Below are 14,868 nucleotides of genomic sequence, written 5' to 3'. Positions count from 1 at the left end.
TGGGACCGTGAGTGACAACGTCAGCCTTACACCATGTCTCCTGCAGAATGATGACGTCAACATCTTTCAGATGTTTGTTGAACTCCAGTGTTAAGCTCTTCAGTCTGAAGGTTGATGAGTTTAGACCCTGAATGTTCCACATGCTAACTGATAGGTTGACGAGTTTAGACCCTGAATGTTCCACATGCTAACTGATAGGTTGATGAGTTTAGACCCTGAATGTTCCACATGCTGACTGATAGGTTGATGAGTTTAGGCCCTGAATGTTCCACATGCTGACTGATAGGTTGATGAGTTTAGGCCCTGAATGTTCCACATGCTGACTGATAGGTTGATGAGTTTAGGCCCTGAATGTTCCACATGCTAACTGATAGGTTGATGAGTTTAGGCCCTGAATGTTCCACATGCTAACCGATAGGGATTTCATGTTGCAAAAAGAAAGAAAAGCAGTCAGAAATACAGTAACTACTAAGTTGTTAAGAGTGAGATAAACAGAATAACAGCAAACATTTTTTCTGTTATATACACTACCGTTCAAAAGTTTGGGGTCACTTAGAAATGTCCTTGTTTTTGAAAGAAAAGCACATTTTTTTGTCCATTAAAATAATATCAAATTGATCAGAAATACAGTGTAGACATTGTTAATGTTGTAAATGACTATTGTAGCTGGAAACGGCTGATGTCTTTTAATGGAATATCTACATAGGCGTACAGAGACCCATTATCAGCAACCATCACTCCTGTGTTCCAATGGCACGTTGTGTTAGCTAATCCAAGTTTATCATTTTAAAAGGCTAATTGATCATTAGAAAACCCTTTTGCAATTATGTTAGACAGCTGAAAACTGTTCTGCTTAAAGAAGCAATAAAACAGCCCTTCTTTAGACTAGTTGAGTATCTGGAGCATTATGTTGGGGAACCACTCAGAGGCCCTCTCTTGCTACTCTATTGATCAGGCTGCCTACTCTCTCCTGCGTACATTTTATGTATGGGTGGTCCCGGGAATCAAACCCACTATCCTGGCATTGCAAGCACCATGGTCTACCAACTCAACTGAGCTAAAGTGGACCTCTTTCTCTCCCCCCCCTCCTCCCTCCTTTCTCTCCTCCATCCTCCCCCTTTCTCTCATCCCTCTCCTCCCTCCTCCCTCTCATCCCTCCTTTCTCTCATCCCTCTCCTCCCTCCCTCCCTCCCCCAGATCACGCGGATGGAGTTCGTCCACACCAGGAGTCTGATCTACCGGGATGTGAAGCCAGAGAACTTCCTGGTTGGCCGGCCCGGCAGCAAGCGGCAGCACACCATCCACATCATAGACTTCGGCCTGGCCAAAGAGTACATCGACCCCGAGACCAAGAAACACATCCCTTACAGGGAGCACAAGAGCCTGACGGGCACCGCACGTTACATGAGCATCAATACTCACCTGGGTAAAGGTAAACAGCCTGATGGGCACTACACCCTACATGATCATCAATACTCACCTGGGTAAAGGTAAACAGCCTGATGGGCACTACACCCTACATGATCATCAATACTCACCTGGGTAAAGGTAAACAGCCTGATGGGCACTACACCCTACATGATCATCAATACTCACCTGGGTAAAGGTAAACAGCCTGATGGGCACTACACCCTACATGATCATCAATACTCACCTGGGTAAAGGTAAACAGCCTGATGGGCACTACACCCTACATGAGCATCAATACTCACCTGGGTAAAGGTCAACAGCCTGATTCGATGTGTTCTGTATGATCCAGGTGATCCCAAATATATTTGACCAGAAAGACCCATGACAAAGATGGCGGAAGATGAGTGTTTCCGATGACATCATTAGTGCGCATCATTTGATTTTAACCATATATATATATATTTTACTACAAAAAAATAGAAATGCTCCATTTTCACATGTTTGATGTTGGGGCGGTGCTGGAGAGGAAAATGTAAAAATGTCCCTTTTTAAGCCCAAATTAATTTGTCATGTTAAATCAGTGGATGACCTGATTTGAAATCCTCCAATCCAAACTGTATTAGTCTGTCGTGTTACTTTTCGAGGTGACAGAAAGTCAATCCATAGTGGTGTCAGTCCAACGATACCCTGAGGTAACGGCTATCACGCGTGTTTTGCTACACCAGTCCTTTGAATCAGAGTGAATCGTTATGGAACTGTGTTCAAGGATTAGTCTATTTATCTGCTTCAACAGTTACGATTGTCAGCATCTGCTGTCTGAGCAGCTAACCGATCGCTGCAGCTGTACATAGTCCATCTGTAAATAGCCCACCCAATCTACCTACCTCATCCCCATATTGTTTTTATTTACTTTTCTGCTCTTTTGCACACCAGTATTTCTACTTGCGCATCATCATCTGCTCATCTATCACTCCAGTGTTAATCTGCTAAATTGTAATTATTTCGCTACTATGGCCTATTTATTGCCTTACCTCCTCACGCCATTTACACACACTGTATATATACTTTATTTTTTTTCTATTGTGTTATTGACTATATGTTTTGTTTATTCCATGTGTAACTCTGTGTTGTTGTTTGTGTCGCACTTCTTTGCTTTATCTTGGCCAGGTCGCAGTTGTAAATGAGAACTTGTTCTCGACTGGCCACCTGGTTAAATAAAGGTGGGAAAAAAAGTGATTTTCTCTTAGTTAGAACTAATTTGTTCCTGTGTTCGAAACGATGCGTGTGTGTGAAGATGTGTGTGTCTCTGAAACTGTGTTTTGTTTCTTGTCTCTCTGTAGAACAAAGCAGGAGAGACGACCTGGAAGCTCTAGGTCACATGTTCATGTACTTCCTGCGAGGCAGTCTACCCTGGCAAGGCCTGAAGGTAGGAACTCGCACACCTTAAGGTTAGGAACTAATGTAACGTCACACACCTTAAGGTTAGGAACTAATTTAACGTCACACTACACTAAACAATTCCCATATGTTATCAGTTGATCAAAGGTCCAGCTAGTTACTGTTGATCAAAGGTCCAGCTAGTTACTGTTGATCAAAGGTCCAGCTAGTTACTGTTGATCAAAGGTCCAGCTAGTTACTGTTGATCAAAGGTCCAGCTAGTTACTGTTGATCAAAGGTCCAGCTAGTTACCGTTGATCAAAGGTCCAGCTAGTTACTGTTGGTCAAAGGTCCAGCTAGTTACTGTTGATCAAAGGTCCAGCTAGTTACTGTTGATCAAAGGTCCGGCTAGTTACTGTTGATCAAAGGTCCGGCTAGTTACTGTTGACCAAAGGTCCAGCTAGTTACTGTTGACCAAAGGTCCAGCTAGTTACTGTTGACCAAAGGTCCAGCTAGATTAAAGGTTGATTAAAGTTCCAGCTAGTTACCGTTGATTAAAGGTCCAGCTAGTTACCGTTGATTAAAGGTCCAGCTAGTTACCGTTGACCAAAGGCCCAGCTAGTTACCGTTGACCAAAGGCCCAGCTAGTTACCGTTGGTCAAAGGTCCAGCTAGTTACCGTTGGTCAAAGGTCCAGCTAGTTACCGTTGGTCAAAGGTCCAGCTAGTTACCGTTGGTCAAAGGTCCAGCTAGTCTGTCCTTGCTGTCTTATCAGTCCAGACAGACAGCAGTCAGTCACATGTCTCTATGCACATCACTAACTGAACACACTGACCGACGTACTTCACATGACATTGTTCAGAGAGAACGTTGTCTGTTGTGTGAAACCCATATCAAAGTTAGCCATCACAATTCCCTGATTGGTCCGTTAACCCTTTAACACTTCTGGTATTTCATTCCAGAATTAAAAATACCCAACAGGCAATGAAGTCTCTCTTTGTCTCTCTCTCTCTGTATGTGTCTCTTTCTCTGTCTTTCTGTCTCTCTCTCTTTCTCGGTCTCTCTCTTTCTCGGTCTCTCTCTTTCTCGGTCTGTCTCTCTTTCTCGGTCTCTCTCTCTCTCTCGGTCTGTCTCTCTTTCTCTGTCTCTCTCTCTCTCTCGGTCTGTCTCTCTTTCTCTGTCTCTCTCTCTCTCTCTCTCTCTCTCTCTCTCTCTCTCTCTCTCTCTCTCTCTCTCTCTCTTTGTCTCTCTCTGTCTCTGTCTCTCTCTCTCTCGTCTCTCTTTGTCTCTTTGTCTCTCTCTCTCTGACTCTCTCTTTCTCTCGGTCTCTTTCTCTCTCTCTTTCTCTCTGTCTCTTTCTCTCTGTCTCTCTCTCCGTCTCTCTCTCTCCCTCTCCCCCCCCCTCCTCTCCCTCTCTCCCCTCCCAGGCAGACACTCTGAAGGAGCGTTATCAGAAGATAGGTGACACCAAGAGAGCCACGCCCATCGAGGTGCTGTGTGAGAGCTTCCCAGGTCTGTGTATCTATCTTCCTGAAATAAAACAGTTACAGAACAGTATTATTAGGTACACCCATCTAGTACGTTGTTCACTTGGTATCAAGGGACCTAAGGTGTGCCATACCGTTACACCACCGCCACCAGCCTATACCGTTGACACCAGGCAGGATGGGGACATGGAGTCATGCTGCTTACGCCAAATCCTGGCTCTGCCATCAGCATGACCCCAACAGGAACCAGGATTCGTTAGACCAGGCAATATTTTCCCACTCCTTAATTGTCCAGGGTTGGTAATCACGTCCCTTCTGGAGCCGCGTCGTCTTGTTTTTGATAGGAGTGGAACCCGGTGTGGTCGTCTGCCGTAATATCATATCCATGACGAGGGTCAGAGAGTTCTGTTCTGCGCACCGCTGTTGTACTGCGCCGTTATCTTCCTGTTTGAGGCCAGCCTGTCAGCTTGCGTCGTTCTCCTTCAACCTCTCGTCAACGAGCTGTTTTTCGCCCACAAGACTGCCGCTGACTGGATGTTTGTTGCACTATTCTCTGTGAAACCCTAGACAATGTCGTGCGTGAGAAGCCCAGGAGGCCGGCCGGCCTTTCTTTCTTAACCTTCTCCCAACCTGTGGAAATGATTTGGAACGTGTGAACACTACCTCTACAGACTAACCTGAACCAGAAGGCCTTTCATCACCATGACAACTAGGTGTTTTCTTTCCTACCTGAATGAATAGAACAGGTGTCATCCTACCTGAATGATTAGGACAGGTGTCATCCTACCTGAATGTATAGAACAGGTGTGATCCTACCTGAATGAATAGAACAGGTGTGATCCTACCTGAATGAATAGAACAGGTGTGATCCTACCTGAATGAATAGAACAGGTGTCATCCTACCTGAATGATTAGGACAGGTGTCATCCTACCTGAATGTATAGAACAGGTGTGATCCTACCTGAATGAATAGAACAGGTGTGATCCTACCTGAATGAATAGAACAGGTGTGATCCTACCTGAATGAATAGAACAGGTGTGATCCTACCTGAATGAATAGAACAGGTGTGATCCTACCTGAATGAATAGAACAGGTGTGATCCTACCTGAATGAATAGAACAGGTGTGATCCTACCTGAATGAATAGGACAGGTGTGATCCTACCTGAATGAATAGGACAGGTGTTATCCTACCTGAATGAATAGGACAGGTGTGATCCTACCTGAATGAATAGGACAGGTGTGATTATACCTGAATGAATAGGACAGGTATGATCCTACCTGAATGAATAGGACAGGTGGATCCGACCTGAATGAATAGGACAGGTATGATCCTACCTGAACGAATAGGACAGGTGTCATCCTACCTGAATGAATAGGACAGGTGTGATTCTACCTGAATGTAACGTGTGTGTCTCCCTGTAGAAGAGATGGCCACCTACCTGCGTTATGTGCGGCGCCTGGATTTCTTTGAGAAGCCGGACTACGACTACTTACGGAAACTCTTCACCGACCTCTTCGATAGGAACGGCTACGTCTTTGATTACGAGTACGACTGGGTCGGCAAGCCACTGGTCAGTCCCTATTAATACCCCTCAGTCCTAACCCTAGTATTACCCCTCAGACCTAACCCTAGTATTACCCCTCAGTCCTAACCCTAGTATTACCCCTCAGTCCTAACCCTAGTATTACCCCTCAGTCCTAACCCTAGTATTACCCCTCAGTCTTAACCCTAGTATTACCCCTCAGTCCTAACCCTAATCCCTCAGTCCTAACCCTAGTATTACCCCTCAGTCCTAACCCTAGTATTACCCCTCAGTCCTAACCCTAGTATTACCCCTCAGTCCTAACCCTAGTATTACCCCTCAGTCCTAACCCTAGTATTACCCCTCAGTCCTAACCCTAGTATTACTCCTCAGTCTTAACCCTAGTATTACCCCTCAGTCTTAACCCTAGTATTACCCCTCAGTCTTAACCCTAGTATTACCCCTCAGTCTTAACCCTAGTATTACCCCTCAGTCCTAACCCTAATCCCTCAGTCCTAACCCTAGTATTACCCCTCAGTCCTAACCCTAGTATTACCCCTCAGTCCTAACCCTAGTATTACCCCTCAGTCCTAATGCGGAGAAACAAATGTATGAAATGTATGCATTCCCTACTGTAAGTCGCTCTGGATAAGAGCGTCTGCTAAATGACTAAAATGTAAAATGTCCTAACCCTAGAATTACCCCTCAGTCCTAACCCTAGTATTACCCCTCAGTCCTAACCCTAGTATTACCCCTCAGTCCTAACCCTAGTATTACCCCTCAGTCCTAACCCTAATATTACTCCTCAGTCTTAACCCTAGTATTACCCCTCAGTCCTAACCCTAGTATTACCCCTCAGTCCTAACCCTAGTATTACCCCTCAGTCCTAACCCTAGTATTACCCCTCAGTCCTAACCCTAGTATTACCCCTCAGTCCTAACCCTAACCCCTCAGTATTACTGTAGTATTACCTATGTCCTAGATTTGATGTATATAGTTGAGTGAGTTCTATTTGTGACTTTAGCCAAAAGTAGTGCACTTTGTGTAGGAGTTTACAGGGTTCCATTTGGGACATGACTTTGATGAGCGGCTTGATGTAGGACATGGCTCTGATGAGCGGCTTGATGTAGGACATGGCTCTGATGAGCAGCTTGATGTAGGACATGGCTCTGATGAACAGCTTGATGTAGGGCATGGCTCTGATGAACAGCTTGATGTAGGACATGGCTCTGATGAGCAGCTTGATGTAGGACATGGCTCTGATGAGCAGCTTGATGTAGGACATGGCTCTGAGCAGCTTGATGTAGGACATGGCTCTGATGAACAGCTTGATGTAGGACATGGCTCTGAGCAGCTTGATGTAGGACATGGCTCTGATGAACAGCTTGATGTAGGACATGGCTCTGATGAACAGCTTGATGTAGGACATGGCTCTGAGCTGCTTGATGTAGGACATGGCTCTGATGAGCAGCTTGATGTAGGACATGGCTCTGATGAGCAGCTTGATGTAGGACATGGCTCTGATGAGCAGCTTGATGTAGGACATGGCTCTGATGAGCAGCTTGATGTAGGACATGGCTCTGATGAGCAGCTTGATGTAGGACATGGCTCTGAGCGGCTTGATGTAGGACATGGCTCTGAACGGCTTGATGTAGGACATGGCTCTGAACGGCTTGATGTAGGACATGTCTCTGATGAGCGGCTTGATGTAGGACATGGCTCTGAGCAGCTTGATGTAGGACATGGCTCTGATGAGCGGCTTGATGTAGGACATGGCTCTGATGAACGGCTTGATGTAGGACATGGCTCTGATGAGCAGCTTGATGTAGGACATGGCTCTGAGCAGCTTGATGTAGGACATGGCTCTGATGAACAGCTTGATGTAGGACATGGCTCTGAGCAGCTTGATGTAGGACATGGCTTTCTGAAAAATAACATGTTTTGTTAACTTTTCACCTGTGACGACTCCTCAGCCCACTCCTATTGGTCCAGTCCCCAGTGAGCCCCTCCTACAGTCCAGCAGCAGAGACAAGGCAGCGCAACAGACCAAAAACCAGGTAGGACACACACAAACACACACTGAACACACACACAAACACACACTGAACACACACATTTCACAAATGTCATTCAGCATTAGCAGAATTTTACATTTACAATGTTCCAAGTTGTTAGCTTCTTACTAACTATCTGCAGCCTGGTCCCAGATCTGTAGCCGGGTCCCAGATCTGTAGCCGGATCCCAGATCTGTAGCCGGGTCCCAGATCTGTAGCCGGGTCCCAGATCTGTAGCCGGGTCCCAGATCTGTAGCCGGGTCCCAGATCTGTTGGTGCTTTTGCCTACTCCTACTCTGATTGTCAAGCCAAACAGTCACAACAGTTCAATAAGGAGTTGGCAAGAGAGCGGAAACAGACTGGTATCCAGGTGATATTAAAGAAACTAGAAACAGACTGGTATCCAGGCGATATTAAAGAAACTAGAAACAGACTGGTATCCAGGCGATATTAAAGAAACTAGAAACAGACTGTTATCCAGGCTAAACTAACTGTATAACTGGCCTTACTCATCAAACCACAGATTGCCACTGACAATGCCAATGCCAGACACACCAACCGAAGCCAGTCTCATAACAGCAGCACCAGACCCACCAACCGAAGCCAGTCTCATAACAGCAGCTTGTTCAGTCTCATCTCACACCAGTGGCTTCTTCAGCCGCTTGTGTTTCTTCATGTCACACGAGTAGTCTTCTGTCATGCACTCCTCCTCACGTGCACTCTTTTCTTCCCACGTCACCGCACCGCCCCTCAGGTCTGTCTGTCCGTCCTCCGGTAGAGCAGTGTCTAAGTAGCTGCCTGACCGGGAGAGAGACGTCTTTAAACGCTGTTTTTTTGTTTCTTTCTTTCCCTACTTCACCATCTCCTCCCTCTACTTCCTCCCTCTACTTCCTCCTTCACCATCTCCTCCCTCTACTTCCTCCTTCACCATCTCCTCCCTCTACTTCCTCCCTCACCATCTCCTCCCTCTACTTCCTCCCTCACCATCTCCTCCCTCTACTTCCTCCTTCACCATCTCTCTCCCTCTACTTCCTCCTTCACCATCTCCTCCCTCTACTTCCTCCTTCACCATCTCTCTCCCTCTACTTCCTCCTTCACCATCTCCTCCCTCACCATCTCCTCACTCTACTTCCTCCCTCACCATCTCCTCCCTCTACTTCCTCCTTTGCTGTCGCACCAGTCGCCAGAACCCAAAGGAAGTGATTCCCAGCCCACTCCAGTGACCAATAGGGAGCTGCTGGGGTCCCATCTAACAGCTGATAGGCTGGGGGGCTCTGTCCAGGTACTGGGCTGTGGGCGTCGCCCCGCAATGTTCAATACTCTGCCTCTTGCTTTCTTTCTTATTCTCCTTGTTTTTCTCTCCTAGCTCTCTTTCTGCAGCACTAGTCTCTGCTCACGTTTTTCTTTCTCCAACTCATTCTCCTTACCCTCTTTTGCCCTCACATTCTACACACGTCGTACTAGGCTTATATCCTACCGGGGCCGAGGGACTAACTGTGTCCTACCGGGACCGAGGGACTAACTGTGTCCTACCGGGGCCGAGGGACTAGCTGTGTCCTACCGGGGCCGAGGGACTAGCTGTGTCCTACCGGGGCTGAGGGACTAGCTGTATCCTACCGGGGCCGAGGGACTAGCTGTATCCTGCCGGGGCCGAGGGACTAGCTGTACCCTGCCGGGGCCGAGGGACTAGCTGTACCCTGCCGGGGCCGAGGGACTAGCTGTACCCTGCCGGGGCCGAGGGACTAGCTGTACCCTGCCGGGGCCGAGGGACTAGCTGTACCCTGCCGGGGCCGAGGGACTAGCTGTACCCTGCCGGGGCCGAGGGACTAGCTGTACCCTGCCGGGGCCGAGGGACTAGCTGTACCCTGCCGGGGCCGAGGGACTAGCTGTACCCTGCCGGGGCCGAGGGACTAGCTGTACCCTGCCGGGGCCGAGGGACTAGCTGTACCCTGCCGGGGCCGAGGGACTAGCTGTACCCTGCCGGGGCCGAGGGACTAGCTGTACCCTGCCGGGGCCGAGGGACTAGCTGTACCCTGCCGGGGCCGAGGGACTAAATGCCCTATGTAGTGCACTACTTTTGACCAGAACCAAATGGGCCCTGGTTAACAGTAGTGCGCTATATAGGGGCATATATGGGACCATCTCACACAACCATCTTGAGGAAACCAGTTTTCATCTCATTACATTACAGCATTAAGCAACATTACAAATGATTATGACCGAGCTTGTGAGGTGAGAGTGAGACTTCTGAATGTATTGTGTAGAAGACACGATTGTCTGTCATGTAGAATAGGGAATTGCGTCGGCTCTATTCATTACATTTCTATCATGTAGAATAGGGAATCGCGTCGGCTCTATTCATTACATTTCTATCATGTAGAATAGGGAATCGCGTCGGCTCTATTCATTACATTTCTATCATGTAGAATAGGGAATCGCGTCGGCTCTATTCATTACATTTCTATTATGTAGAATAGGGAATCGCGTCGGCTCTATTCATTACATTTCTATCATGTAGAATAGGGAATCGCGTCGGCTCTATTCATTACATTTCTATCATGTAGAATAGGGAATCTTGTCGGCTCTACTCATTACATTTCTATCTACAACATTCAGAAGTCTCATAATAATACCTTAGATATTTTGGACCACAGTAAGCCGTCATTATCTGGTGGTCTATGATACTCCCATGATGCTCCCCTGCAGGTGTTGAGTTCAACCAATGGGGAGCTGAATACAGACGACCCGACGGCGGGCCACTCCAATGCACCCATCACCGCCCCGGCCGAGGTGGAGGTGGCCGACGACACCAAGTGAGATGGACGACCTTCCCCCTGCCCTCTACCCCCCCCCCTTCCCTCTATCCTTGCTTCCTCCTAGTATATCATGTCCTCTCAGACAGGGCACTAGGGGTGAGGGGTCAGTTTAGAATTGGGGGTGAGTCTTTGTATTTCGTTTTTTCAATGTTATAATCTCATCCTATTGCTGTTCCTTTGTTCTGTTTCAGGTGCTGCTGTTTCTTTAAGAGGAGGAAGAGGAAAGGCCTCCAGAGACACTAGTGAAGAAGAGGAAAGGCCTCCAGAGACACTAGTGAAGAAGAGGAAAGGCCTCCAGAGACACTAGTGAAGAAGAGGAAAGGCCTCTCGCGACACTAGTGAAGAAGAGGAAAGGCCTCCAGAGACACTAGTGAAGAAGAGGAGGAGGAGGAGTTGTTGGCAACCACACTGACAGAGGGAAGGAAGCAGTACTGAAACTGAGCTGAGCCCAGTACTCTACACCCTCCTCTCTGTCAGTCTCACTCTGCGTGTGTTCAGTTAGAGCGCCCCCTGTCGGCCCTCCTGCAGTACTACAACAGACTGTGATGACCTGCCGCTACAGACGGACAGGACCCAATGGGACAGAACCAGGACTGTCTGTGTTGTTGGACCTGTTTTATATTCTAAACCTGAAGAAGAAGGAAGATTGTAAGGAATAAATGTGTATATTTCTATGAGGATAATGGATGGATGGATGGATGGATGGATGGATGGATGGATGGATGGATGGATGGATGGACGAGGCCTGAAGATGAGCTCATGATGGGTGGATGGACGGACGGACGAGGCCTGAAGATGAGCTCATGATGGGTGGATGGACGGATGGACGGATGGACGGACGGACGGATGGACGGACGGACGAGGCCTGAAGATGAGCTCATGATGGGTGGATGAATGGATAAATGAATGAAGAGAGCCAGGAACGACCTGAGAGATCATAAATAAGAGACTATTAAAGGACAGAGAACAAACTGTTGTCTGTGGTCCATTTTTAACGTGCTGAACATTGACAGAGGAAGACAAGACTAAACTGTAACACAACAATGTGTTACATTTACAAAGTAGTTTTTATTTTATAGTGTGTCATTACAGACAGGAACTCCAGAATAACACAGTGTGTCATTACAGACAGGAACTCCAGAATAACACAGTGTGAATAACACAGTGTGTCATTACAGACAGGAACTCCAGAATAACACAGTGTGTCATTACAGACAGGAACTCCAGAATAACACAGTGCGTCATTACAGACAGGAACTCCAGAATAACACAGTGCGTCATTACAGACAGGAACTCCAGAATAACACAGTGTGTCATTACAGACAGGAACTCCAGAATAACACAGTGTGAATAACACAGTGTGTCATTACAGACAGGAACTCCAGAATAACACAGTGTGAATAACAGTGTGTCATTACAGACAGGAACTCCAGAATAACACAGTGCGTCATTACAGACAGGAACTCCAGAATAACACAGTGTGTCATTACAGACAGGAACTCCAGAATAACACAGTGTGAATAACACAGTGTGTCATTACAGACAGGAACTCCAGAATAACACAGTGTGAATAACAGTGTGTCATTACAGACAGGAACTCCAGAATAACACAGTGCGTCATTACAGACAGGAACTCCAGAATAACACAGTGCGTCATTACAGACAGGAACTCCAGAATAACACAGTGTGTCATTACAGACAGGCACTCCAGAATAACACAGTGTGTCATTACAGACAGGAACTCCAGAATAACACAGTGCGTCATTACAGACAGGAACTCCAGAATAACACAGTGCGTCATTACAGACAGGAACTCCAGAATAACACAGTGTGTCATTACAGACAGGAACTCCAGAATAACACAGTGTGTCATTACAGACAGGAACTCCAGAATAACACAGTGTGTCATTACAGACAGGAAAGAAATACAGAAATACTGAGGATGGATGTGGTGTCTGACAGTGGCTGGTCTCAGGTACTGAGGATGGATGTGGTGTCTGACAGTGGCTGGTCTCAGGTACTGAGGATGGATGTGGTGTCTGACAGTGGCTGGTCTCAGGTACTGAGGATGGATGTGGTGTCTGACAGTAGTGGCTGGTCTCAGGTACTGAGGATGGATGTGGTGTCTGACAGTGGCTGGTCTCAGGTACTGAGGATAGATTGAGAGAAACAGATATTTCATTCTTCTTTAAAATTGCACTTTGGAGAAATAAAGAAAACATGGAATTCTGGGATCATTTACTTTTGAGCAAAGTACTATGGTCCCTGGTCAAAGGTAGTGCACTATAAAGGGAATAGGGTGCCATTTGGGACAGAAACCTATGGGTTTTATGTTGCTTGTCCAAATCAGTTACCTGCAAGTTTTAGTTTGTGCCATTTTAAAAGGATTGGACACCTAAAATGACAGAAAACAAATGACAGAAAATGACAAACCCAAATCTAACTGCCTGTAGCTCAGGCCCTGAAGCAAGGATATGCACATTCTTGCTACCATTTGAAAGGAAACACTTTGAAGTTTGTGGAAATGTGAAATTAATGTAGGAGAATAAAACACAATAGATCTGGTAAAAGATAATACAAAACCAAAAAACATGAGTTATTTTAATTTTATTTTTTTTCTCGGAAATGCAGGAGAAAGGCCATCGTTCGTATTGCAGTTTAGGTGCAATTTAAATGTTGGCCACTAGATGGCAGCAGTGTGTGTGCAACGTTTCAGATTGATCCAGTGAAGCATGGCAATACTGGACAATATTATGTGCCGAATTTGGTCAATTGATACATGTTCAAGTACATAACTATGGAGAACATATAAAAATGCTATGGTAATATAACATTTATGTTTACACACCCCCAGGAACGTCATACATGATGGATCATTAGCTTATAGACTAACTTTCACACATCGAGATGGCCAGGGGGGGGTTGGGGGATAGGGGTGTGGAGCCAGAGACAGCAGTGGGTTCAATCTGCAGAACCAAGTTCCTACATTTGAATATAAAAATAGATTTTTATCAAACAAAACTATGCTACATTTTATCTCTGGGACTCTCAGAATGACAAATCAGGAGCAAGATTACTGAATGTAAGTACATGATTTACCTTCAGAGGTGAATGTATCAAACCAGTTGCCCTGATACGTTTTTGTTGTTGTTGTGCACTCGCCTCAAACAATAGCATGGTATTTTTTCACTGTAATAGCTACTGTTAATTGGACAGTGAAGTCAGATTAACAAGAATGTAAGCTTTCTGCCCTTATAAGACATGTCTATGTCCTGTAAAGTTTGTTGTTACTTACAACTGTCATGCTAGTCACGTTAGTGCACGTAAGCTCAACTGTCCCAGTGGAGGGACACCGTTCCTGTAGAGGTTTTAAAGTAATACTCCCGAGTGGCACAGCGGTCTAAGGCACTGCATCTCAGTGCAAGAGACGTCACTGCAGTCCCTGGTTTGAATCCAGGCCGCATCGCATCCGGCCGTGATTGGGAGTCCCATAGGGCAGTGCACAATGGGCCCAGCACGTCTGGGTTTGGCCGGGGTTGGATGTCATTGTAAATAAGAATTTGTTCTTAAATAATTTGTTCTTACATTTTTTTAATTTATTTTTTTAAATATGTCCCATTTCAAAATACAAAACATGTTTAGGCTTTCATATCTTGTCAATTTTCTAAATGTGTAAGCATTCTCAAAACCTGTTTAAAATCTCTGGTATTATCTAGACAGACAGACTTGTATTGTAAAAACAACTTTATACGGTCGCTTTCCACACAGACCTACGATATTGACATTTTCCTAGTAAAAGTGATGAATAGGTAAGCCAAGGTTATACAGGACAGTCACCTTGTGACAAAATAATCATTATCTTTATTTCAGACTTAAAAACACGAGGAACGCTGACAAAGCTCTTCAGACTAAAGCATGGGATGTACTCTGACCCTGTGTGAGAAATAATTGATCACTGGACTGAATCTAGACTTGAGTAATGAATTCACTTTCAGTATCCAATGAGACATATACATGTATTTCTATTATAGTAGCACAGAAAACTTATACATGTAGTTCTAAACTTCAATCAATCACAGAAATAATATAATGAAAAGTTTAAACAATGTATCTTATCTGATTTTAAATTGAGATGAACTAATGTATCAGGAATTAAGTCATCCCTCTTCCGGAATAACATCAGTCAGCATCACGTGAGAG

The 14,868-nt window shown here is 45.8% G+C and overlaps 1 protein-coding gene across 4 annotated transcripts in view; it reads left to right on the top strand.

Annotated features, from left to right (window-relative positions):
• Window positions 1-11,639, top strand: part of LOC106569837 (casein kinase I) — a 57,408-nt gene extending 45,769 nt beyond the window's left edge. Inside the window, exons 5-12 of one of the 4 annotated variants that reach the window (XM_045694568.1) lie at window positions 1,198-1,432; window positions 2,751-2,836; window positions 4,214-4,298; window positions 5,701-5,846; window positions 7,772-7,855; window positions 9,033-9,134; window positions 10,559-10,665; window positions 10,860-11,639. In XM_045694568.1, the coding sequence (XP_045550524.1) occupies window positions 1,198-1,432; window positions 2,751-2,836; window positions 4,214-4,298; window positions 5,701-5,846; window positions 7,772-7,855; window positions 9,033-9,134; window positions 10,559-10,665; window positions 10,860-10,911 (897 nt within the window). In that variant the 3' untranslated portion in view covers window positions 10,912-11,639. Of the gene's footprint in view, window positions 1-1,197; window positions 1,433-2,750; window positions 2,837-4,213; window positions 4,299-5,697; window positions 5,847-7,771; window positions 7,856-9,032; window positions 9,135-10,558; window positions 10,666-10,859 lie in introns of all 4 variants that reach the window. The other 3 variants (XM_045694567.1, XM_045694570.1, XM_045694569.1) reach the window with 3 other exon arrangements.
• The last annotated feature ends 3,229 nt before the right edge of the window (window positions 11,640-14,868 follow it).

This window comes from Salmo salar, chromosome ssa14, assembly GCF_905237065.1.
Source record: "Salmo salar chromosome ssa14, Ssal_v3.1, whole genome shotgun sequence".
NCBI lineage: Eukaryota > Metazoa > Chordata > Actinopteri > Salmoniformes > Salmonidae > Salmo > Salmo salar.
This window is presented reverse-complemented; position numbering and strand designations above follow the sequence as displayed.